The 24,751-nt window shown below is 49.3% G+C and overlaps 1 protein-coding gene across 1 annotated transcript in view; it reads right to left on the reverse strand.

Annotated features, from left to right (window-relative positions):
* The window catches only part of TSPAN14 (tetraspanin 14), a 53,655-nt gene that overhangs the window by 17,268 nt on the left and 11,636 nt on the right, over positions 1 to 24,751 (reverse strand). The window contains exon 2 of the mRNA XM_045783203.2: positions 9,116 to 9,213. Coding sequence (XP_045639159.1) covers positions 9,116 to 9,196 — 81 coding nt within the window. The 5' untranslated portion in view covers positions 9,197 to 9,213. The remainder of the gene's footprint in view (positions 1 to 9,115; positions 9,214 to 24,751) is intronic.

The following is a 24,751-nucleotide window of genomic DNA, read 5'->3' on the forward strand; positions in this document are numbered from 1 at the left end:
AACAGAGAGAAGGAACCCCAACCCAGCCTCAGCCCCACCTTCACCCCAGTCTCTACCACTGCCGGCACAGTTCAGTGAGGAACAGTGGGGGAGAAAAACCAAAATACCAAGCCAGCACTTGACATTTCTGTAGAGGGCCGATAGTAAACATATTCAGCTTTGTGCTGGAAGATCTCCGTTTCAAGCACTCAAATCTGCTTTTATAGCAGGAAAGCAGCCATAGATAATATGTAAACGAATGGGCAGGGCTGTGTTCCAATAAAGTTGTATGTGCAAAAAACCCGGCTGAGAGCCAGGCCTGGGAGCCGCCGTCTGCCAAGTCCTACACTGAACTTTCACACTGAAACCATCTGGACCTCGAGACCAAAGACAGGATTTCCTTCAGCTCGGCCACACGAACCCCTGGACATCCCTATAATTCAGGTCTCCAACCTGGTCTTGTCTTTATAGTACCTGAACAGGTCATCATAAATAGCCTAAAACTGTAAAAAATCCCAAATGATCCATCCCCACGATGGACTATTACACGACAGTGAGAATCAATGACCCACGACGACATACAACAGCAAGAATGAATCTCACACACAACAGTTAACACAAAATGCCAGATTCAGAAGACATCATACTGTTAAGGAGGTGTTATGGATGGATGTTGTGTCCCCCAAAATCTGTATGTTGATGCCCTGTCAATGTGATGGTGTTTGGAGGTGGGCCTTTGGGAGGTAAATAGGGATGGATGAGATCATGAGGGTGGGGACCCCATGATTAGTATCCTCATTAAGAGGAATAGAGACCAGAGCTCTGGCAGCCACCCACAAGCCAGGAAGAGAGCCTCCCCAGAACCCAACTGTGCCAGCACCCCAATCTCAGACTTTCAGCCTCCATAAATGTGAGAGATTAAATTTCTGTTGTTTAAGGCAATGAGTCGATGGCATTTTGTTACAGCAGCCTGAGCTGACCAAACAAGAAGACTGCTGTATCTGGCATAATCCAAAGTTACGAGACGGGGCGCCAGGCTGGCTCAGCAGGTAGAGTGTGGGACTCTTGATCTTGGGGCTGTGAGTTCAAGCCCCATGCTGGGCGTGGAGCCTACTTAAAATTAAAAAATTACAAAAAAATATAAAAATTTACTAGATAGGTAGGAAGGGAAATAAAGGTGATCTATAACAAGGAAAAATACTCAGTAACTAGAAAAAGACAGAAACATGACAGAGAAGGTAGAAATAGCTAAGACATGAAAACAGATATTATACACATCCTTGGGGATTTAAAAGGAAATATAAACATAATGAGGAAAGAAACAGAAAACAGAAGGTCTAAATGGAACTATTAGAAATAGAAAATACAACATCGGAAATGAAGAATTCACTAGATGGGTTTAACAGCAATTAGACACCATAGAAGAAAAGATGAGCCAACTTGAAGACAAAGCAATAGAAACTATTTGAACTAAAGGGTAGGGGTGGGGGAATTGAACAGAGCCTCAGTGACCCAGGAGACAGCAAGGAGTCTGAGAAGAAACAAGGGGAGAGGTGTATATTTGAAGAAATAATGGTCAAAGCAGTCCTAAATCTGATGAAAACTATAAACCCACAAATCCCAAAAGCCCAATGAACCCCAAACAGAATAAACAAAGAAAACCACACCAGCCCATATCATAATAAAACTGCTGAAATCCAGTAATAAAGAGAAACTGTTGAAGTGAGCCAGGAGGTGGAAGAAAGGACACATTACATACAGAGTACACGTACACAAGGTATTTTAACCCCATGAAATGAAAACGTATCAAAATGTGTGGGAGGCAGAAAACACGGAGCATCAAATACCCATACTAGGAAAGATCTAAAATCAATGATCTAATCTTCTGCCTTAAACAGCTAGAAAAAAAGCAAAGTAATCCCAAAGTAGAAGTGAGGAAATAAAAATAGGAGCAGGGGTGCCTGGGTGGTTCAGTGGGTTAAGCCTCGGACTCTTGATTTCATTTCTGGTCATGATCTCAGGGTCCTGAGATTAAGCCCTGTGTCAGGCTCTGTGCTCAGTGGGGAGTCTGCCTGAGATTCTCTCTCTCCCTCTGCCCCTCCCCCCTGCTCGCACATGCTCTCCTTCTCTAAAAAAATTTTAAAAGATAATAATAATTTTTTAAAAATAGGAGCAGAAATCAATGAAACAGACTGAAGACGTATGGTGGTGATAGCTGCAGGACAAAGTGAACAGACCTAATAGCACTGAACTGTGCATCAGAAAATGACTACAATTCTAAATCGTTCTGTATGCTTTACTGCAATTTTCAAAAATAAAATTTAAAAATATTTTTTAAAGTCTTTAAAGATATCAATGAAATTAAAAACAGAAGAACAGAGAAAACATCACCTAAACTAAAAGAAATCCGATCCGAGAGTGATAGGAGGCAGATGGATGGCTTGCCTGAGGACAGGGTGGAAGGGAATGACTGCAGAGGGGCACAGGACAGTTTCTGGAGTGACAGAAAGGTTTTATATCTTCACTGGAGTGACAGTGGTTACATGGGAGTATACAGCTGTCGACTCACATCGAAGTATACACTGGAAGTGGGTAAGTATTAGTCTATCAAATGTACACCTCAATACAAGTGATATAAAGTGTTTCTGGGGAAAGAAAGAAGAAGAAGAAGGTGGGAAGATGGGAACCAAGGTAAGAATAGGGCCTCCCTGCTCAGAAGGCAAATCATTAGACTGGGCCATGCCCGCTATCTACTGGAGAAGGATACACAGTTATCACATCACCAGTTACCTAGACTTGACACTCCCCCAGGAGCGTGTAACAGTCATATGCACCGGGCAAGGACCACAGTGCCCTGTGAACAGCCCCTCGTCAGAAATCCCTGCTGATGATCCCGGCCTCGCACGTGCCCCAGTGAGATCAGGAGCTGAAGCCCTACAGGGAGTAGCATCAAGGTGTTCTAGTGGAATCCCTGATTAAGCAATCCTTGCCCTCGGCCTTGGCAAGTGCAAATGTGTAAAAACACACACACACTCACCTAGGAGATAAGGCGGTCTATTTCCTATGAATTGGGGCAGCCCTTCTAGAGAAGTAATTTTAACTGTATAAATATGTCAGCCAGGTCAAAACAACGTACACACTCTCTGACCCATTTAATCTCACTCCTGGGAATCTATTCCAGCAAATAATTTCCCTCCCTTGCCCAAAGGGAGGAAACTATACTACACCAAACTAATCACTGTCCTTATCTAGGATAGTAAAAAAACTGGAAACAACCAAAATGTCCAATATGGGAATTTCCAAAAATACAATCAAGAAGACTATGTGGCAACCCAGAATGTTCTATGCTAGGGGATGCTGACGTGAAAACGCAGACCTCGTGACTGCAAGGATGCTCCCACAAAGATGGGAACCCGTGTGCAACTGCAGACAGGATGGAGCATGGGGAGGGAACGTGGTAAAGCTGGGGTGCCTTGTGTAACCTTCTAGAATTTCCATGAAATTACAAAAGTTTGTTAAATAAAACTTGAAGAGAAAAAGGTACCATTTCTCAGCACTGAAAGTGAAAATACACTACACACATTATTAAATTCCTAGACTTTCCTTTTTGATTGCACTAATTACCCAGAGATAGAAGCAGAGAAACTGCATTTGAGACCAGGGGGTCAGGCCTTGGGGTGTGGAGTTACATAGAGTTCAGCTCAAATAAGGGCAATTCTAGATCAGTCAGTGATCCAGAGACATGAGCTCACCACAGGATGTGGGGAGTCCCCTATCAAAGGAGGCGCACCATAAAGGCCAAAGAGAATTAGACTCTCTACCCACAAAGATGCTGGGGGCAGGGGGAGAGAGCTGACCGTTCACTCCTTCCACATCAGACTTGCTTTGCCTCTCCTGGGTAGGGTGACCACATGTCCTGGTGTGCCTGGGACAGTCCTAGGATACACCTGTTGTTCAGGCAGAATTCTTAATAACCTCTCTTTCACTCTTAAAAGTTTCCCGACTCGTCATCCTACTCATGGGTGGCCTTTGTGGCTTGGAAGGAAGGGACCTGAAGCCACACTGGGCACAGAGTACAAACGCCCATGGCTCTCCTCTCACCTACAAACAGGCTGCCCACGGGGCTCCGAAGCTAATTCCTGCACTCCCCGAGCAGGGAAGCTGCAGCTCGGCTCGGACCTGCCTGCATCTCAGAAAAAGCCAGGGGCAGGGGGCTCTCCTGTCCGCGGACACAGGCTCATTGTCTGTGCCACAAGGGGCCTCAGTTCTTCACTTTTAATCCATCTGTGAAATAGATCCAGGCAAGGGCTTTATCTGAACCTTTGCAGGTTAAACTCGATGCTGGTGGCAGGAAGCGATGCTGTACTGCAGACATCACTGGAATCCTCCCCTCCAGAGGTTCGCTAGGCCAGACCGGGAGGGCTCGAATTCCTTGTGGAACCCGGCGGGGTGAGAACAAAGAACCAGGCCCTACACAGCTCTTCCTCCAGGGTATACCTCTCCCAGCTGCCCCTCCTCTGCAAGTCAAAGGGGATGGCTTTTTAATCTGAATTGTGGGAAAGCAGCCACAATATAAAACCCAGCCGTCTGAACCATTTATACGAGAGTCCAGCTCAGTGGCACTCAGGGTGGCCACGGTGTTGAGCAACACAGCCACCAAAACTGGCACTCTGTACCCGCTCAACACTGACTTCCCCTTGTCCCCTCCCCCCGCCCCGGCAACCACCCTTCTCCTGCGTGTCTCTGTGAATCGGACTACTCTCGGTACTGCCTCTAAGTGGGACCATACAGTATTTGTCCTTCTGTGACGGGCTTATTTCACTTGGCGTGATATCCTCAAAGTTCACCCGTGTTGTAGCATATGCGTCATAATTTCCTTCCTTTTTAAGGCTGAAAAAGATCCCATCGCATGTACAGAGCACATTTTGTCTATTCATCTGTCGGTAGACACTTGGGTTGCTTCTATCTTTTGGCTGTTGTGAATAACGCTGCTGTGAACACAGGTGTGCAGACATCTCTCTGAGACCCTGCTTTTTCAATCTTTTGGGTCTATGCCCAGAGTGGAATTGCTGGATCATATGGTAATTCTATTTTTTGACATTTTGAGGAACCTCCATACTGTTTTCCAGAGTGCCTACACCATTTTACATTCTCACCAACAGTGCGCGGGGGTTCCAATTTCTCCACATCCTTGTCAACATCTGTTATTTTGGTGGGGGTGTGTGTGCTTGTGTGTTTTAATAATAGCCATCCTAATGGGTGCAAAATGATATCTTCCTGTCGTTTTGATTTGCATTTTCTTTTTTTTAAGGTTTATTTATTTATTTATTTGAGAGAGAGAGAGAAAGAGAGCACAAGCAGGGAGGAGGGACAGAGGGAGAGTGAGAAGCAGACCCCCCCCCCCCCCCCGCTAAGCAGGGAGCCAGATGCGGGGCTAGATCCCAGGACCCCAGGATCATGACCTGAGCTGAAGGCAGATGCTTAACTGACTGAGCCCCTTGATTTGCATTTTCTTAAGTCAAAGTGACATTCTGCACTGGAAACAGGTCTCACTAATACAACCAAAGAATGACTATGATTAAAAGAAAAAAAAAAAAATGGTAGGGGGCGCCCAGCTGGCTCAGTCGGCGGCGGAGCAACAACTCTTGATCTCAGGGTCATGAGTTTGAGCCCCAAGTTGGGCATAGAGCCTACATCCATACATAGATAAATACATTTTTTTGAAAAAGTAGAAAGTGCTAGTGCCCTCTCCACACTATGTCGTCTAGAAGCATTATTTCCCTGACGACCCTGTGATAAGAGCCGCATGAAGCCCCGCTCCATGCTCACTCTGCACGCAGACATCAACTGCATCCCCATTTGTCACCCCAAGCGAATATTAACAGTCTCTTGGAAAAAATCTCAGCCCCGAACTGGAGGGACAGAGCTTTAAAAACCCTGTTAAGAGTGTACAGGTAGGTGTTGGCTATAAAGTATGTCAGTGTGCAAATAATTCTGAATGGGGCAAAGTGCTTAATAATAAAGCCTTGTGTTTGTTCTAGCTCCTAGCACTGGTCAAAGGAACGACAGGTCGCCTTCTGGGTATCTGAACTAGCCTGCTGAGCCCAGGTCTGCCAGCAAAGCTGCAACCCTGTCCCTCTGTTCATTGTTCATTCGTCAAAACAAAACAAATACAAAAACTCTCTGTGCAAAACAATTATCTATGCTTTGCCTCAAAATAACGGGGGGGGGGGTGCGGGGGGGATGTAAATTAAACAGTGAAAAATGTTGAAGAGAGGTGATGGGAACGTCGGGGATTGTTAGATCGTTTGATTTTGGTTATTTCTTCCATTTCAGAAAGAAAACTTCTCTGACAAGGTGAGGCTTGGCATACGACTGTGTATGTTTCCAGCGACCCTGGGGGGCAGGCGGCAGGCCTGTGACATCAACATTTCACAATGAAAACACGAAGACTCCTCAGGATCACTCAGCGTAGTGGGGGAGTCCAGCCCTGGCCCTGGGTACATGCCTCCCACTGCACCCACAATGCGCTTCCTGGAGGGCTCTGCGCCCTGCTTCTCAGACCGCACCCCGCCCTTGAGCTCCTGTGCAGATGAAGAGAGCAGTCACTGCCAGGGACCCAGCAGGGAGGTGTCTGGGTCATTTTCCCAACCAAGCTCTCTTGTGCCTCGTTTTCCTGAGTGTTCCTTTTTCTCCCTTCCTTTTTGGCCCCAGAGCCCACAAACTGAGAAAGAGACTCTCGACCCCACACACTTGACAATCCTGCTGAATGCCGAGAACTCGGCAGCACCCATTAATCAAACAGACTTCTTATGATTCCGGGTTCGGGAACTCCACTATTCGAATCTGGTGCTGCCGAGGAGTTATTATTGGGCAAGTTGGTAGAGCTTCCCGAGAGCAAAGAATCTGTTCTGAAAAGAATGTGAAGAAATGGAGATTAGCGGGCCCACAGCCACAGCAGCGGGAAATTTGCTCTCGCTGCAAAATTCAGGGTGACCTTCAGAGGACAAGGCACAAGACCAAGCAAGCACAGCCTGGGGGTGGGAGAGAACAACGCGTCACCTGGGTGTCCAAGCGTCCAAAGTGTGAGACTGCCTGCCAAGGCCAGGGGGCCCTCCACCAGACACCTGGCCGGTGGGCGGGGCCTCCAGGTGAGGTCAGGGAGGGAGCAGGGCCGGTCCGGGAAGCCATAGGCTGCTGGATGAGACAGACGCAGGCCTCTCATTAGGAGAAGCCCATAGGAACCACACCGACTGTCCTGTATGGCCTTATTTCAAGGGAAATGATGAAGTTGCTGGTAACAGGTTGTCCGGGCACAGAAAAAGAGTGGGGTGAACGGCCAAGCCACTGAATCCCACCCTGTTTCTCCAGGACAGAAACCCCCCAAAACTTTGAGATAAATCATCAGGAGATGATGCTATAAAATCAAGGGTAAAAGCTAGAAGTCTTAGTAAATCTGCCTTGTTTGCAAGAGTTGTCCAAACAGGACATGCCAACACCCACAGGAGAAGCAAAATGTGGCATCATGGCCGACCACCCTGTCCCTCTTTCTCCAAGTGCCCCCCGAAGCAGAAGCTGACAAGCAACGCTTGCTGAAGGTGCACAATCACGTCCCCTCACCCACCTGCACGGACTCAGTGTCTGCTTCTCCCTGGACTGAGCCCACTGGTGACACACATGTGCTCTGCCACCTCCTCCAATGCCCTGACCATCTCCAGCCAAAGCCTGAGTTTTCTGATCATCTTTAAGGCAAGAGTCCTTGAAAAACTGTCGTGAGTCACAGTCTCCACTGTGTCACCTCCCATTGGCTCCTCAGCCAGCTCCAGGTGCATGCCCATCCCCCCCAGAGCACACAGCAGCTCTGGTCAGGGTCACCAACAACCTCCACCTTGTCAGAGCCAATGCCAATTTTCTGTCCTCCTCCTGTGTCACCCTCTGTGGCACAGCTGACTGTTCTCTCTACCTGGAAGGCTTCTATGATACAGAATCTCCTGGCCTCCCCTCATCCCACCTACTCACAGCCAGCTCTGGAGAGGACTTTCCTCTTCAAGGTCACCTCTAGTCCCACGACTCCACATTCACACCTCTCCTCTTTTCAGTCAACACCCTCCCTCCATGATATCATCCAGCCGCCCCTCCTTTCTCTGTTGTGGCCAAGACTTTCATCTCCAGGATGGTCACAGAGCCACGAAACGAACATTTCCATGTGGCCAAGAGACCATTCTAACACTTCTGTCCCCAAACTCTCTCTCAGAACATGGTACCACCACCCATCCTTTCACTCTGCAGAATCATTCCAAAATCAGACCCAACTTGTAACCTACACCAAGAGCTACTAGAAGAACTAGAAAATAATCCTACCTACTTACTGAGCATTGTAAGGTCCTACATGACCGGGTTCCTTCATGTCTCTGTCCTCACTTGTGTCCCCTCCCCCTGTACTCACTAAGCTCCAGCCACATGGCCTTCTCTTTGTCCCCTGCACATGCCAAGTGCATGCCTGCCTCAGGGCCTTTGCAAATGCCGCTCTTCCAGCCTGCAGCTTTCTTCCCAGACCCCCACTGGCTGGCCTCTTCACTGGTACTCTGGTCTCAGCCCTTAAGTGAACCTCCTTGGAATGCCCTTCCCCGACCTCCCTAGCCAAGGAGCTTCTCCCTCCCTGCTCTGTTGCTCAGGAGGCTAATGTCATTACTGGTTAAACACAAGCACTAGAAGGAACAGGTCTTTATTGCTCTTGTCCACTCTTAGCTCCCAGAGCGCAGAAGAGGGCCTGGCCCTCAGTCAAGAGCACACAAAGCACCCTGCTGCCGAGGTCTCGTTGGGAGCACCCCCAGGGCAGGGAAGGGAGAAAACAGAGGCGCACATGGGCCAGAGCTCCGAGCGTTCCCAAACCTCCAAGGCTGGGGTAGGGGCCCATTAACCTGGTGTGCGATCACCCAGGCCATCCCTGTCACAGTACTTAACAGCCTGTGTTATAATTAACTTGTCTTTGGTTCTGCCAGGTCGGGCTTTTAGCCCCGCCCACCTTCCCTTCCAGAGCCTCGTAGGGGGGCTGGCCAATCAACAGTTCGGAAAGAATCATGATCTACTGAATAAAGGACGAAGCGAGGGACGGAGGCCGCTCTCGGTGACTCACCCAGAAGACAATGTTGTAGCTGAACAGGAGGTACTTGTACCAGCAGCTGACCTCGGCGTTAGAGTATCTGTAATAGTGCATCTTCTGAGAAGCGGGACCTGTGGACAGACATGGCGGTAATGAGATGACAGGGTCAGTGGCAAAACATCTCCCCCAAACCTGCTCCCCAAGAAAGGGCAAAGGTGAGGTTCATATAGACTCCAGAAATCTCCAAACTGTTTCCGTGCTCCTGCACGAGTCCAGGCATTGCTTTACTATCAGTGCCAGCTACAGACTGGGCAAGAATCATGTTAACAACTCTCCAAAAGCCACCAAAAGAAGAAGAGAATTTTTGAAAGAATAGAGGATACCAATTTTTATTTATTTTTTTAAGATTTTATTTATTTGAGAGACAGAGAGAGAGGGACAGAGAGCCCGAGAGAAAGCAAGCAGAAGCAGGGGGAGTGGCAGTCAGAGGGAGGGGGAGAAGCAGGGAGCCCAATGCGGGGCTCGATCCCAGGACCCGGGGATCATGACCTGAGCCGAAGGCAGATGCTTAACCGACTGAGCCACCCAGGCGCCCCTACGACTTTCCTTTTTGAATCCGATAGCAATCCTGGTGGGCCCTTAACTCCTCCAGCACGCTCTGCTGCCAAAGCAGTGGCTCAGTGGCAGGGACAGAGGTTGGGGCCTCCAGCTGACCCTCGGGGGGTCAGGCAGGACCTAGGGCTCCCAGGGAGAGGCTCACCCCCGGCCCCCCGTTCACGTCCCGCTTCCGAGGGCTGAGGAGAGGGGCAAATCATCACAGGGCTGAGGCAAAAACAGACAAGGCTACTCAGGCAATGAGGAGACAACCCACAACTGCCAGGACGAAACCAGCGGTGGCCGCCTTGCCAAGGAGTGGCTACTGCAAAATCCCTTCCTGGGAGCGGCCTCCGTGGCCTGGCCACGGGCTTGTAATGTCCGGAGAAAGTGATGCCAAGCAGGGACAGGCAAACCACAGCCCTCTGGAAATGGGTGCTGTGACCGCTCAATGTCCCGGTCACGGGGTAGCATCAACAGGCACAGCAGCCTGGATGCTGCCATTTGCTCACCTCCTCCCTCTGAGAGGGATGGGACAGTCCGGCCCGTCGTTTGGCCTCAAAACCCAGCCAGGAAGGGGACAGCGACCCAGCAGCCTCCGGCCCCACCATCAGCACAGCGCTTCCACAAAAGTCCCCTCCGAGAAGGGAGTGTGAATGCAATCCCAGGTCCCGAGGGACCCCACTGGACACGGGACACCCAGGAGGCCTGAACACAGCCTGGGCCATGCTGGCTGGCTGCGGGGAGCAGAGCTCCTTCCTTCGGCAACATGACCTGCTCCTGGGCCAGTTCCTGCCCTCTCCAGGCCTCAGCATCCTCAACTGAAACTGAGCCCTCGCATCACTGGTGTGGAGGGACCCAGCTGGCAGCACCCAACGACCCATTCCAAATACAGATAGACCTCAGGCTTCTCCCCTCTGCAGGTTCTGAGGAGTAGGTGTGGGTTGAGGCCCAGAATCTGCATTTTTGACAAATTCCCAAGTGACTCTGACGTGCCTAACGTACCAGGTATCAGCCTACGAACCACAGGCTGTGGCCCCGCTGGGGCTCCTGCAAAGGTAGAAGGACCCTGCGAGCTGCAGCCCAGCACACAGACCAGGGCTACGGTCGGGATGGCTACGGTCGGGATGGCTCGCAGTAGGCAACCAAGGGAACCAACATTCACCCATTTGTGTTCCACACATGCCAAGAACCCCAAAGCACTGGGTTTTTCTTCAACTACAGGTGACTGGCTTCACGCATACAGAAAAAAACGTTTTTTAACCTAAAACTCAGGTAAGTTTATCACAGAGAACCGTCAACTTGGCCAGAAATGCCCTAGAAGGTGGGAGTATGTTCTAAATGGTAGAAACCCTGTTCCTTTTTATGGACAAGACACTCCTGCTCCTTAGAATCGTCAAATACAGCCTCCTCTTCTTCACGGTTCCTAGAGGAGCCTGGAAGGTGGATGGCCACACCCTCTGTGGAACTGGACCCCAGAGACTGGGGAAGGCTGCACAGTACCCCAAAAGTTTAGGAGTCCTAGAGAGTACTCCTTGGGCATCATTTAACCTAACCATGGTAAAGCTCTCTCTCAAAGGCTTTGAAGCGGTAAACACAGCCAGACTCCCTTCTTCTTCCACAAAGAAACCAGCTAATTAGCACATGTCTGTCTGTTTTCCATAGTACTGGCAACCTCGTCCCTGCCCCCCTGCTTGGGGCCTTTGGGAAATGATTACCCTGAGGTGATGGGGGGACTCTCAACCTGGAGATCCCTGTTCCTCAGCTCTGGCCAGTTAACCGTGGGGAACACAGAAAGGCCACAGGAACTCCATGGGCACACAGGCTCTGGAGGGAGGATTCTCTGCAGGACACCTGGCCTCCCTCACCACAGGTTGCACCCTCTTTCAGGTGGCCCTGAAGGCCTCACCCCACAAAGACCACCCATGTAAAACTGCTTTCACAGACGTCAGCGTCCAAACCCACACCCAGAGAATCTCAACAACCAGGACAGACGCTCCCAGCCCTTACTTCCTGGAAACTCAGACATTTGGAACTACACTAGCCAGGTCCACACCGGGGAAGGGCCAGAAACACCCTAAGCATCCATGACATTGTGTACCACACTCAGACGTGTCCCCGACACACCTGCCATGCACAACCCAGGGCATTCGCACCGGGCATCACACCATTTCTGTTGAACCAAGATAACCCTCTGCGGCCTAGGGACGGGGATGTCCTAATGACCCCATTTCCCCATCCAGCTCACAAATGAGGAAACTGTTGAGGGGAAACAGTTCAGTCTTTCTTCACCCACCTGTTTATTCCTCCCCATGGGAAGACAAGGCACTCAACTAATCATGAGGTGGGGTGAGCTGGCCCACTCCCCCCCCCATCCGTGAGCCTGAGGAGCAGGGAGGAAAAACTGCCTCTCACTCTTGCACTGCTCTCTACACTGCTGGCCTGCGGGTGCAGAAGCAGACCTTGAACTTCAATGTCGCCAAAGAGCCTGTCTCCACATGGGCGCATCCCAGGTATAAACAAAAGAGGTTAACAAGGTAAGGAAGTAACCAAAGGTTTGTCTGGACCCCAGCCCAAGCCACACCCCCAACACAGGGTCCTTGGGCCCTCCGTCTGGAGGAGAACAAGGCCAGCACCGAGCTCCTGAGACTGCCTCAGGGAAGGCAAAGGGACGGATGAGCACACCTGAGCCGCCAACCTGACAGTCACCCACACTGGCAAAGAACCCCAAGAAGTGGACACAGGCACTGGTGCTGAAACTAGAACCCCGATCTGACTCAACATTCAGCCGAAACGACTCCAAAGTGACCGGGGTCCCTGACAGCTCACCTTATTTGCTAAACCCAGTCACATCAGAGGAAGGCAGAACTTGGCCCTCCGCCAACGAATGAATTCAACGAAAACCAAGGCCATTCAGGGCCGCCTGCCAGCTCAGTCGGTATGGCAGGCAAGTCTTGATCTTGGGGTTGTAGGTTCGAGCCCCATGCTGGGTGTAGAAATTACTTGAAAATAAAATCTTTTAGGGGCGCCTGGGTGGCTTAGTCTTTAAGCGTTTACCTTCAGCCCAGGGCGTGATCCCAGAGCCCTGGGCTCCAGCCCCGCATCAGGCTCCCTGCTCCCCTCCCACTCTCCCTGCTTGTGTTCCCTCTCTCGCTGGCTGTGTCTCTCTGTCAAATAAATAAATAATCTTTAAAAAAATAAAATCTTTTAAAAAAGTGAAAAAAAAACCCAACCAAGACCATCTACCTTAAAATATTCACACAAAGAATCTTATTTTAACAAAATAATAAAATATCCTAAAAGACGGCTGAACTTTTCACAAATACTAATTATCACTGCAACAGAGAAGGATCTCCAAAAGCTATTCTGTAGCTTTCGTATTCTGTAGAAATACATAGAAAACAATCATGAGGAAAATTTAATTCCAAGTCCTCAAACTGTCTCAGTTTCGGAACTTATTAAAACAGAAGAAAGCATTTACACGGCAAATAGGAGGCATGTTGTCTGTCAAAACATCAGCTTCTCAAAACAAGGGGGAAGGTTAGAATCATGTCATAGTGTTGAGAGGGCCGGCTAGCAGTCTGAGAGCTAACTAATAAGGCAAAATAAATCTAAATATTTCAGGTTGCAAGCACACACACAACACAACAGAGCATTTAGGGACATCTCCTTCGCTTTTGAGCCAACAGGAAAAAAATACAAAGTATAAAAATATCAATATGAAACTGATAGTTTTCAAATTCCCACACAATCAAAAGTAACATGAACATAAAAAGAAACACAAATGATGTTTTCCGCAGCTGCAGCAGTTCTGACAAAAGGTAAAAATCTACAATATATAAAAATCCATACTTGAAACAAGACTCCAGTGTTAGACACAAGGACAAAGGATATGGACATTATGTGACATGGAAGGACGATATAACGAACAGATGGCAAAATGTTCAACATCACTGGACGTGAAACGTAAAGACCATCCAGAGACACGATTTTATGTTACGCTTTTTAACGAAATCACCAGCACTACTGCTGGGAAGCCCATGGTGAGGGCAGCAAGTTTATACCCGGTTGCTGGCAGCAGAGTAACACTGTGACTACCCCTGGGTAAGCAATATGGTTACAGATATTCAAACCCCTCCCCCCCAAAAAAGTCATACCCTTAATCCAATAAAGTCATGACTAAGAACTTGCCTCCAGAAAATAAACCAACAGAGGAAAAAGAATACGCATTAGGTATGAAATCTGAACATCATGGTTTGCAATTACGGAACAATTTGTAAGCATGTGGTTGAAGGCCAAAATGGAATATAAAAGTATGGAACCGGCTGCATGGGGCGGTGGACTTCTAAGTGATTCTCTGAAAACATTTCCACTGTTGTGCTTACCATTACCACCTCTGCATTAGAGATGCAAAATGGCCATTGCTGGGGGGAAGGGGGTGCCCACCTCAGAGGTTACTGGCCCCCCAGTGTGATGACCTCTATCCGCATTGTAGACAGGGCTTGTCTACTTTGGGATTATTTCAACCTATAAGAGTCCGTCCTTCTCCCTCTCCCTGTGTGTGTGTGTGTTTAAAGATTTTATTGGTTTATTTGAGAGAGAGAGAAAAAATGTGGGGGCGAGGGCAGAGGGAGAGAATCCTCAAGCAGACTCCCCGCTGAGCACAGAGCCCAACAGGGGGCTGGATCCCACAACCCTGGGATCATGACCTGAGCCGAAACCAAGAGTTGGACCCTTAACTGACTGAGCCACCCAGGCGCCCCAGCTCCCTGTTTATTTTTAATTAAAAAAAAAGAAGCAGCACATGCTCAGCCGTAAAATATTTAAACAATTCAGAAGTATGAGAAGTGAAATGGCAATGAGAAACCACTAAACACTGGTCTTCACATTTTCACCATAATCCACAGTAAGAAACACACTAACAAAATCAAGCCAGCGCCCACATACTCACACAATATCTCCCCTTATTGTGTGCCATGCTTCTGGATTGGCTGTTTCCATTTTTCCCCCCCAAATCACGCCTGCACATTATCTAAGGAGCAACTACTGTAAAACTTGTGTTGAGAAAAAGAGCAGATCCTGGGCCACAGCTCCCCTCTCCAGGGGACCCTGTCAACTTCTAGCTGATCTTGGTATTTATACCCCATACAATAGCTCTTAGAAATTTCTGTATACAATATACTTGCATTACTATTCCCTAGCCTTTCAGTTCTAGGTATTACCTACCTACTTCCCACCCTAGAAGGCAAGGATGTAACTCTCTTTACTCCCATAGAAACCTCTTGTTCCCCCTGCCCCCAAGCCCCTTTCTCTTCTCCTTTCCTCTATCTCCACCCCAATTACAGTTAAGCTCTGGCAATGGCTGGACTGATTTTCAGAGTTTACATTATTAGGACCACTTCAGCCATCAGAGTGAGCCATGTAACACCACCATTACTGTTCCTACTTTTTGTTCTCTGGAATTAATCATTCTCTTATTTTTCTGTTTAATTTCCTATAAATTCATCAACATTCAACCCCGGATTCAATGCCAGTTGTCCATTTCTTCTTCCAGAAGAAAACTCTCCTGGAGCTTACGGAGTTCAATCTGGACTGGTGTGCCGAATTCCCTTTACCTCAGTTTGGGAAATAGCCCATGAGAGTCTATGGTCTCCCTGGTAGAGAAACCCTTCTGTGCAAAAGGCAAAGGTTTTGGACCCTGAACGTCTGAAAACATCTTTATACTACCCTCATTCTTGAACCAAAGTTTGTCTACAGAATTGGGACTCAATTTCACAGAGAACCACAAAGGCGCCGCTCTACCATCTTCTAGCTTCCGGCGTACCGAGAAGCCATGACACCACTCAGGCTCCTGATCTGTGTTTGATGCGTTTCTCTCAGCACAGCTGTAGGATCATCCCTTTCTCTCAGGCATACCGACATTTCAGGGTATTGGTCTGGGTTCATTTTCATCCACTTGGCTCCACATCTGATGAGCCTTTCCAATATGGAAACCAATATCCTTCTAGGAAATTTTTTTTCTTGATCATTTTTCCCACTTGAATGGCTCTCTGTTCTCTCTTTCTGCAACTCCTATTAGTGGATATGGGAACCCCGCCTGATCCTTCTGCTCTATTATCCATCTCTTGATCTTTTTTTTTATCTGTTTCCTGGAAGACTCCCTCAACTTCACCTTCTAATCACTCTGATACTTTCGTCCTGCCCTTAGTTTTTAAACTTTCAATCATTTTGTTTTCAAAATATTCTTTTTTTATAGTATCCTATTCTTACTTCACAGATATATTTCTCTTATCTCTGAGAAAATGTTTACATTTTTTTCAAAATGTTCTCCTTTCTAAATAGGATGTTTCTCTCAAGTTGCTTTATTTTTTTCTATTTATTTTGCTTCCTTTCACATTAGGCACCTTCTTCAGGTGTTAGTAATCCTTGATCATCCTCATAATTAAATAATCCTCATAAGGAAGGGTAAATGCCTAAAAACTAGCTGGAAGCGCTGAGTCCTGGGGCAGGTGAGTTTCTGTGTAGGCTGATCTGACTGCCACTTGCTAGGAAATCCTAGTTGTCGGCATCATTAACGCTTTCCTCTTTGGTCAGTCAGGTTCCCCCAGTGAAGTCTCTTTTAATCTCCTCCCTGGAAGGGAAGGGGCTGGCTGTCAGTGTTCTCAAGCCAAATGCAAGTAGAAGGCTGGGGAATGAATGTGATCTCCATATTTACCTCCAGGAATACCTGGAGTCTCCCCTTCTGGAGAAGGTTTTTCCTTCTGCAGAATAAATCTCCAATGCCCAGCTAAAGGGGAGAGGGTGTCACCAAGCAACACAGAGGAAGGAAAGTAATCTAGGTATCTAACCACATCAGCTACTCTCCAATAATTCTTATATTTAGCCACCTCGGATGCTCCCCTGCCCCTCAGCCCCAAAGTAACAATGTAGTGACACCAACTTCTCCATTTTAAACTGGGTCACTCACCCATCTACTCCAAGCTGGCAGATTTTTTCTTGTTGTTGCTTCTTCTCCCATTCCCCCCGTCCTTGGAGACTGAGTCCTTTTTAAAAATTCCCTTTTATCTTGGGGCGCCTGGGTGGCTCAGTTGGTTAAGCAGCCGACTCTTGGTTTCAGCTCAGGTCACGATCTCAGGGTCCTGGGACTGAGCCCCATGTCGGGCTCTATGCTCAGTGGGGAGTCTGCTTGAGGATTCTCCCTCTCCCTCTGCCCCTCACCCCACGCACTCGCACTGCTCTCTCCCTCTCTCAAGTAAACAAATAAATCTTAAAAAAATAAATAAAAATACAAATTCCCTCTATCTGAACTTCTGTGGGGTTCTATAATAAAGTAAAATGAGGTGTGTCCACTCGATCCACCAAATTACCCAGATCTCTAGGAAGACTTCAAAATATTTTTAGCTGTCATCTTTTTACTGGACAAAGTGAAAAACCAGGAAGCATAATGTAGCACCATATAAAAGAAAGGGCAAAAGAAACCTTGCAGACGTAATCAAGGTGACTGATCCATTGACCTTAAAATCATGAAATTATCAGAGTGAGTCCAATGTAATTTTGTGAGCCCTTACAAGCAGAGCTTTCTACCAGCTGAGGGCAGAAGCAGTCAGGTTCCCAGCATCAGAAGGACGTGGTACATCAGTGCTGGATCTGAGCTATGGGAGCCACGTGCACGGAGCAGGAGCTACGGGTGGCCCTGGCTGACAGTCAGCAAGGAAGCAGGGCCTCAGTCCTACAACAGTCAGGAATTGAATTCTGCCAACAACCGGCATGAGCTTGAAAGCAGTCCCCAGAGCATCCAGAAAGCAATGCAACCCTACCAACACCTAGATGTGGGCCCTGTGAAACCCTAGGCACAGATCCCAGCTCAACTGTGCTGTATCTGGACACCACCATCCACCCATAAGCTGGGCTAGAACCCCAACCCCCCAAGTTACCCTTGCCGTCTCCTCTCCCACTTACTCTCCAGTCAGCCATTCACCAAGACTCAACCTTTCCACGTGGCTTTCAAGGCTCCCAGCACGGGCACCTGGCCCAGTCACAGGCCCATCCCAGGGAAGGGCAGCCATACTCCCAAGGGAGCCGGGGGCCCTGCTGCCCTTCCAGGTAGCACATCTTAAGCCCTGGACATCCCTACCACCCAAGAAGGGAGTCCTCAGAGCCTACTGGGGGCTGGGGAACATTCTCAGGCCAAAGAAACAGGCAGGCCTAAGGTGACGAGTCCAGGAAGGGAGAGGTGAATATGGAAGGGAAGAGGTTCCAATGAGAGAGGGGGGTCACAAAGGCAGGCCACAGTAGAAATGAGGTAGCCTCAGCCCCAAGACACAGCCACCCACTGAGAGGGGAAGGGCTCAGATCCACAGGCTCTCAACTGCTCTCTGAGTCACGCTTAGCATCAGAAGTGTCTACGTCCCATTCTAGCCCTTTCCCCTTAGGACCCAACTCCTCCCATCCAGGGTCTGCCAGAAACAGTGCGATCTGGACATGGTGGCAGCAGCCACTCATAGGTATCCAGAAGTCTGACTCTTCCTCAGGGGAAGACACCATAAGCCACACAAGGCTGAGGGTGGGCCATCCTCCCTTATCATGGGGTCACAAGCACTGTGCCCCTGGCACACAGGTGTGGGAAGAGGGAGGTTCCCAGTGTTCAGAGACTGGAGGCGCAAGGGATGGCCTCCATGTGGAGGTTCAGGGAAGCCTAGGCTACCAGCTCTGAGCCCCAGCAGGCTCCCCAGTGGGCCTGGCGTTCTAAGTGCTTGTTTCCTGTATGAAACCCTGAACTTAGCAAACATAGCTTTAGGAGTTTCCACCACCAAAACCCACAACCCAAAACCTGCTGAGTCTAAGGCGCGCCGAGGGGCCTCCTTGTTGATCTGGTAAGAGGAGAGACCTTTGTCTACCTCAGTGCTGTCACCGGGAAAGACACAGAGGGAGGGACAGAAGTGGGTCAGAGGAGGGAAGCGGAGAGGCAAGGGCTCAGTGGGAGCAATGCCAGGCCTGGAATGGAGGTCACCTAATCCAGTGATTTTCAAACTTACTATTTTTATTACTTTGTAAGCTACAGGAGTTTTTGTTCAAAGAAACTCTGACCCAGAAACCCAGCATGAAGACAGGCAGAGCAGGGCCCTCATCTCAAGTAGGTGTCTGGGAGGAAAGGGGAGGCTCCGTGAGGTGCACACCGGAAAATGGTGGGCCTGGTCCAAAGGATCCCAAATTCCAAAGAACATCAGAATCACTCAAGGAGGCTTTTCCAAACTGCCCATGGAGACTAGTTCAACAGGACTGAGACAGACCTGGAAATTCACATTTTTAAGAGCTGTCCTTCACAGCAGTCAGCTTGAAGGGACCCTCGCTGGCCAAATCTGGAAGAATCTGAGCATCAGACTAAACAATTATAGTAATGGATTTTAACTCACTAAATAAAATAAGAGTCCGTGAGTCCACTCACATATATACAAATACATGCATACGTAAACAAATGGAGAAGAGAAAGCTCTTCTCTACCGCAGAATGCCAAATGATAAACGTAGAAGGAATTAATGGAATCAAAATATCACTGTTCAGCAACCATGACAGAAAGAACGATCAAGAATCTTCTGTCAGGAATCATCAGTGGGCTCTGTTTTGGTCCGTTACAGCTGCTACAGCAAAGCAGCACAGACTGCGTGGCTTATAAAGAACGGAAATTTATTTCGCACAATTCTGGAGGCCCAAGATCAAGGCACCTGCATGCTGGAGTCAGGGCCCTGTTCCCTGTTCAAAGCTGGTACCTTTCTGCTGTGTCCCCCCACGTGGTGGGAGGAGCAAGGGAGCTCTGTGGTGTCTCTTTTAAGGGGGCTAATCCTATTCAGGAGGTCTCCACCCTTAAGACCTAAGTACCTTCCAAAGGCTGGTGCAATCGGGCATTGGATTTCAATACGGGAATCTGGGGGACACAAACATTCAGACAGTAACAGGCTCTAAAATTAGTTGATGAAAGTTTGACGAGAAACAGCATGTTTACAACATCTCAAAGTATCTCCCCATAGGACACTTATTAATTACAGAGAACATAATAGTAACTCAGCAGTGGAGAAACCTCGCAGATACCACCTTATTAACTAAGTCATCGCTGTTTCCATCATCAGTAATGAGTCAGGCCAACGCGGGTGCCTCCTGAGGGGATGTACTGAGGACACCTCATTTCTGTGGTATTCCTGATGAAAACGCAGGACCTGAATCTAATCATAAGGAAAAAATCCAAGAAATTCAAATTCAGGGAGAATCTACAAAATAACTGGCCTCCAGTCAAAACGTAGAGCTTGTGGCCATTTTTCTTAAACAAACAAACAAACAACAACAAATGGAAATACAACATCAGGACAAAAAGCCAGCCTGGGGCCCAGAGAGAGCCCTGAGGATGATTCATGAGACAGCTCATCGACCAGCACCAGCAGCATCGACAAGGTACAGGCCCACCCAGGTGAGACAGGGCTTAGTCACCCCCAACTACTGGCCCCCAACTTCTCAGAAAGCTGGGTGAAAAGAGGCCTGGCACCTTCCTGTCTTCCCAGCTGCTATTCCCTCTGCCGTGGAAGGTGAAGTCGCTCAGGCCTGCAGGAGGACGGGGAGCCCCCTGCTGCCACGGTGCACGGAGCCCGACCATCAGGGCAGGCCCGTCTCTGACACCCTATATGCACATGAAATGTCTACACCCAGAAGCCCAGTTCACCATGACACCTTCAACCACCTTCGACGGGGACAAGATCCCAGGAGGCCAACATGCTGCAATGTCCAGACCTCAGGAGGATCTAACTGGGCCCTCGATCCAGTCCGAAATTCTCAACTAAGGGCCTGGGGTACGGGCTCCCTGGACTGAAGAAGACGTGAGGAGCAATCCATCAGTGCGCAAACTCGCTAGGCCAGTCCCTCCCAGCGAAAAGGCTTTTGTTGTGGGAGACAAACGCCTCTGACTTGACGCTACATGTCCGGACACCTGCTGCATGCAAGGCACCCAGAACGAGGCTGTGGAGGCCAAGAACTCATGGTGAGACCGGCGCCTGACACAGGGGACGAGGGACACCCTTCCTTCTACGGCATGCGGAGTCAGGAAGGTGCTGGAGGGCAGGATCTCGCACAGGAAGGAAGGAGGAGGCGGGAAGCCCGTCAGGAAACGCTCTACGAAGATGATGCTTTAAATGTGAACGAGACGAGCGCTCCACATCGAGACAGTCACCAGCTTGCCCTGAGATGGCGACAGCACACTGCAGCGCAACAGAGGCCACCAACCGTCTCCCCAAGACTCTCCGAGGCGATTATCGGCACAGCCCCCCGCGTGTCCCCCGCTCTGGGCCAGGCCTGTCGACAGAACACGACACACCAGCAAAGGCTGCCCCGGCAGAGCAGCCACAGCTGGGGTCCTACACACCACAGATGTTCCAGGTGATGAGAGGGCCCACTCGTGGGGAGCAATCAACTGCTCCAGTAACTGAGGCTTCGCCACGGGGGGGGGGGGGGCACTCCAGTAGGTGCAAGGATTTGACCTGCACATCTCACGTAGACCTGAAACGTTCTCTTTGTAGGAGTTTGCCCTGCCCCCCGCCCTACTCACCCCAACACACACACACACACACACACACACACACACACACACCCCATTGACTCTTTTTCCTCCAATTTTCCATGCCTGAAATGCATAAAGATTATGGTTCTAAAATGTTAAAAAATCTCTGTACCCAACATTGCACAGTCGGCTACAATATACTGTGTTTTAAGACAACCAACCCACTTCACTCCAAGGACAGCATTGGGAGCACCCGGGAATCCTGCTCAGGGGCGGGAGGTCTCCAAGGCCAGGGCAGAGCCTGGCTTCTGGCCTCCTGCCAGCAATGCGAACAGCCCTGGGCGGGGGGCGGGGGGGGGTGTCACAGAGCAAAGAAAACAAAACAAACTTCCCAAACAAGCTAAGAAAAATGAAGCCTGCTCGGAAAAAAATAAATAAAACTTTGTGCGCTGAAAAGAAAGAGAAAAGGAAGGGGGGGAGTAGGTTTTTTAAAATGCAAATCAATGGTGGGCCACTGCTGAAAAAGGCTGAGAGGGGTCTGTCAGGAGAGTAGCCGCTCAGCCCCTAAACAGAGTCCCAGCAGGCCACTCCCCCCACCCCCCCCCCGCAGCTGTGCAGGGAGCCAGGTCTCCTCCAGCCTGCAGACTCACACCCACAACCCCCCCCCATCAGAACACAGGAGGTAGGTAGGTGATCCCACAGATATCAGGGGAGCCATATCAAAATTTTTTCTGCTACACAAATATACAGTCCCCTTTCTGAACGACTTGTTTGAACTTCAACATACATCATAACATCTTTCTATAGAATGGTTTGTGTTTCTACAAGAAAACATTTACAACCTGATTCTGATCCTGTCGTCCAGCTGGGACAGATGGGGCGGGGCAAGTGGCACCAGATGGCTGAGGGAGGCTCCCTGCCACCCTTTCACAAAGGAGGGCTCCGATTACCCCCTGGGCTCCGCGCCCCGAAGATGACCTCGCCAGCAGGCTTGGGGGAGGTGCCCACAGCTGCCAGGCCGAGGGGGCTTGCTCGGTCCCTAAGCCCCACCTCCCAGATGCCCCCAGCACCCAGGGAGGGCTGCTGGCAACTGCACACCCGAGGGGACAGGGGCTGGCAGAGCTGCCAAACCTGTTTGATCGACAGCTTTCAAGGAGGGCAAGAGGGCGAAGTCTGCAAAACCACAAAACAGACTAAGGAAGGTGCTAGAGCAACAGGCGGGCGGAACAAAGGTGTCTGAGCCAAGGCTTCTCCAACTTGAAAGTGTATGCAAATCACCTGGGAATTTTGTGAAAATGTCAATGCCGCATCGCAAGCTCCCAGGTGTTGCCAATGCCGCCCTGCGACAGGCCTGTGGGCAGTGCTTTGAAAGGAGAGGACCTGAGACGCCTAACAGAAAAGCCACAACCATTAGGGCAAGTCCTGGGAGGAAAGGCCACCCACCTTGATTGTGACTAGGTTGACGGGGATCCAATCTGCTTTCCGGGAGCTGTAGTTTCGGACTGCGTTCAGTATTTCAGTGGATCCCACTGCATCCTTACAGGTTATTTTTATTCCCATTTCATGGCTGTGGAAGCTACTCTAACCCAGTGACTGGAGAAGCTGGACTCCCTGCCTCTTGGGCATCGTCCAAGAAGCCTTGCTGTGACGTCTGGCAGAAACGCACGGCCTAGAGCAGTGACATGGAGGCAGCGAGGAGGACAATGGGAGGAAAGCCACTGGGCCAGTAGGCACAGGAGGCCCAGGGGATGGCGGTTGGGTGGGGAAAGGCAGATAAAGGGCCAGAAACCAACCCTAAAGGGCACCAGCGAAAGGATGGTTTTGCCTTCTGGAATCTACAACAACATGGAGACAAAATTTAAACCAACCCCTACCCCTGCAGGAAGAGGAGAGGGATATTTAGGTACAGAGGGTGTCTCCTTGTCAATGTTTTTGTTTTTACTTTTAATAGCCTGGCCTCACTTTAAGGGGACTTTAATGCAGAGTTTTACTTTCCTCCCCTGACCCCACAATTCGAGGAGGGAATGCGGCTTGCGGCTTGCAGAGAGAAGAGTTACTCACGCACCACACCCAGCCCGTAAGAACTGATAGTACAGGTTAGGCCTGGGGTGGGTGAGTTTCCAGGTGAAAACCGACAGACATCTGTGGAAGTGACCGATCATCATCACCACCTCTGAAGAACCTAAGGAAGAAATGCCTTCTGCTAATCCCATATGATAACATTTCTTCCCCCAAAGATCCTGAGTTAGCAACAGGGGCTTTCAAGGTAGTGACCAACCATTTTGGAATTAGAGTCAAAGAGCTCAGAGTCACAGCTAAAATGCTTCTGAAGTTCATCTTTGCAACCCTTCCATTTTCCAGAGACCGGCACCCACGGAAATGAATTGCCATGGTCACCCGGAAAGAGCCAGTGGCAGAGCTGGGACTCAACCTCAGCCTTCTACCTCCATCTGCTTTTTCCGTGCTGCCCCAATCATGACCTTTCCCGGCCCTGTCTGGGTCCAACTACTGTAAAAGCAGCACCTGTGTTTCAATGTATTTGAAAGTAAACTTAGCTCTTTTTGCTGCGTCTTGTACACTTGCTGAAATGACGACACTCCAGAGCACAATCCCGTCCAGGGCTGGAGCTCACTTCCTAATTTGAGACCTGGCTAATGAGGAGGGGAGCGAATCTGCCACCCCAAAATCTGCCTCTCTGGCATAAGGATTATCTTGATCTGGTTATTTTTTAAAAACTGCAGGTAGGGGAGAAGCTCTGAAAACCAAGGAGAAGTTACTGAAGGGAAATTTACATTGACAAGGGAAGTCTCCACTTGGAAGGGTGTCTCCTCCCAGTACCAGGAAGACTAGGGTGACACTAAATCACAAGAAACACTTATCAGTGGAGACAGAGCCCAGCTTACATCTGTATTACAACCTTACCCTGCTTCCTGGTCTTCCCCTGCACCCCAGTCACCTTTTTTGTGTCTTTAGCTAAAGAACGTTTCTAAGGTGATAGCTTGGGCCATTTTAGGGAGTTCCTCAAGTTCTCCTGGATCCCTCTCATCTATGCAGGAGGTGTACCTGTTACTAAACTTCTGTTTGTTTTTCTCCTTGTTAATCTGTCTTTTATTACAGGAGCTCTCAGCCAAGAACCAAGAAGGGCAGAGGGAAAATTCTTTTTCCTCCCCTACAATGAGCCAGGCTGATCTCAAAGAAGGATGGGTTTTGGAAGGGTAACATAAAAGGCTAAACACAACAAAAATAGTGAAAGTAACTAGTCTTCATGCAAAACAACTCTACTTCAAAGACAGGTGCCAATTACAAATTCTGGCTGCAGTTTAGAAACCGAAGCAAGAGACTTCTGGTTGGGGGCAGGCTGAACTCCAGAAAAAGGTACCTGAGAGAGCCCTCAGCTCTGCCCACACATGACTGAAACCAGTCCCCCAGGAGGAAGCTCATTAGGCCCACCAAAAACTGGGGGAGGTGAGACACAGGGGCAGGGGCAGCGTCCCCTCAGTTGGGAGAAGAATTCCCACAACAATGAAGAGACCAAA

The sequence above is a fragment of the Ursus americanus genome, chromosome 6 (assembly GCF_024610735.1).
Source record: "Ursus americanus isolate L20-20 chromosome 6, mUrsAme1.1.p, whole genome shotgun sequence".
NCBI lineage: Eukaryota > Metazoa > Chordata > Mammalia > Carnivora > Ursidae > Ursus > Ursus americanus.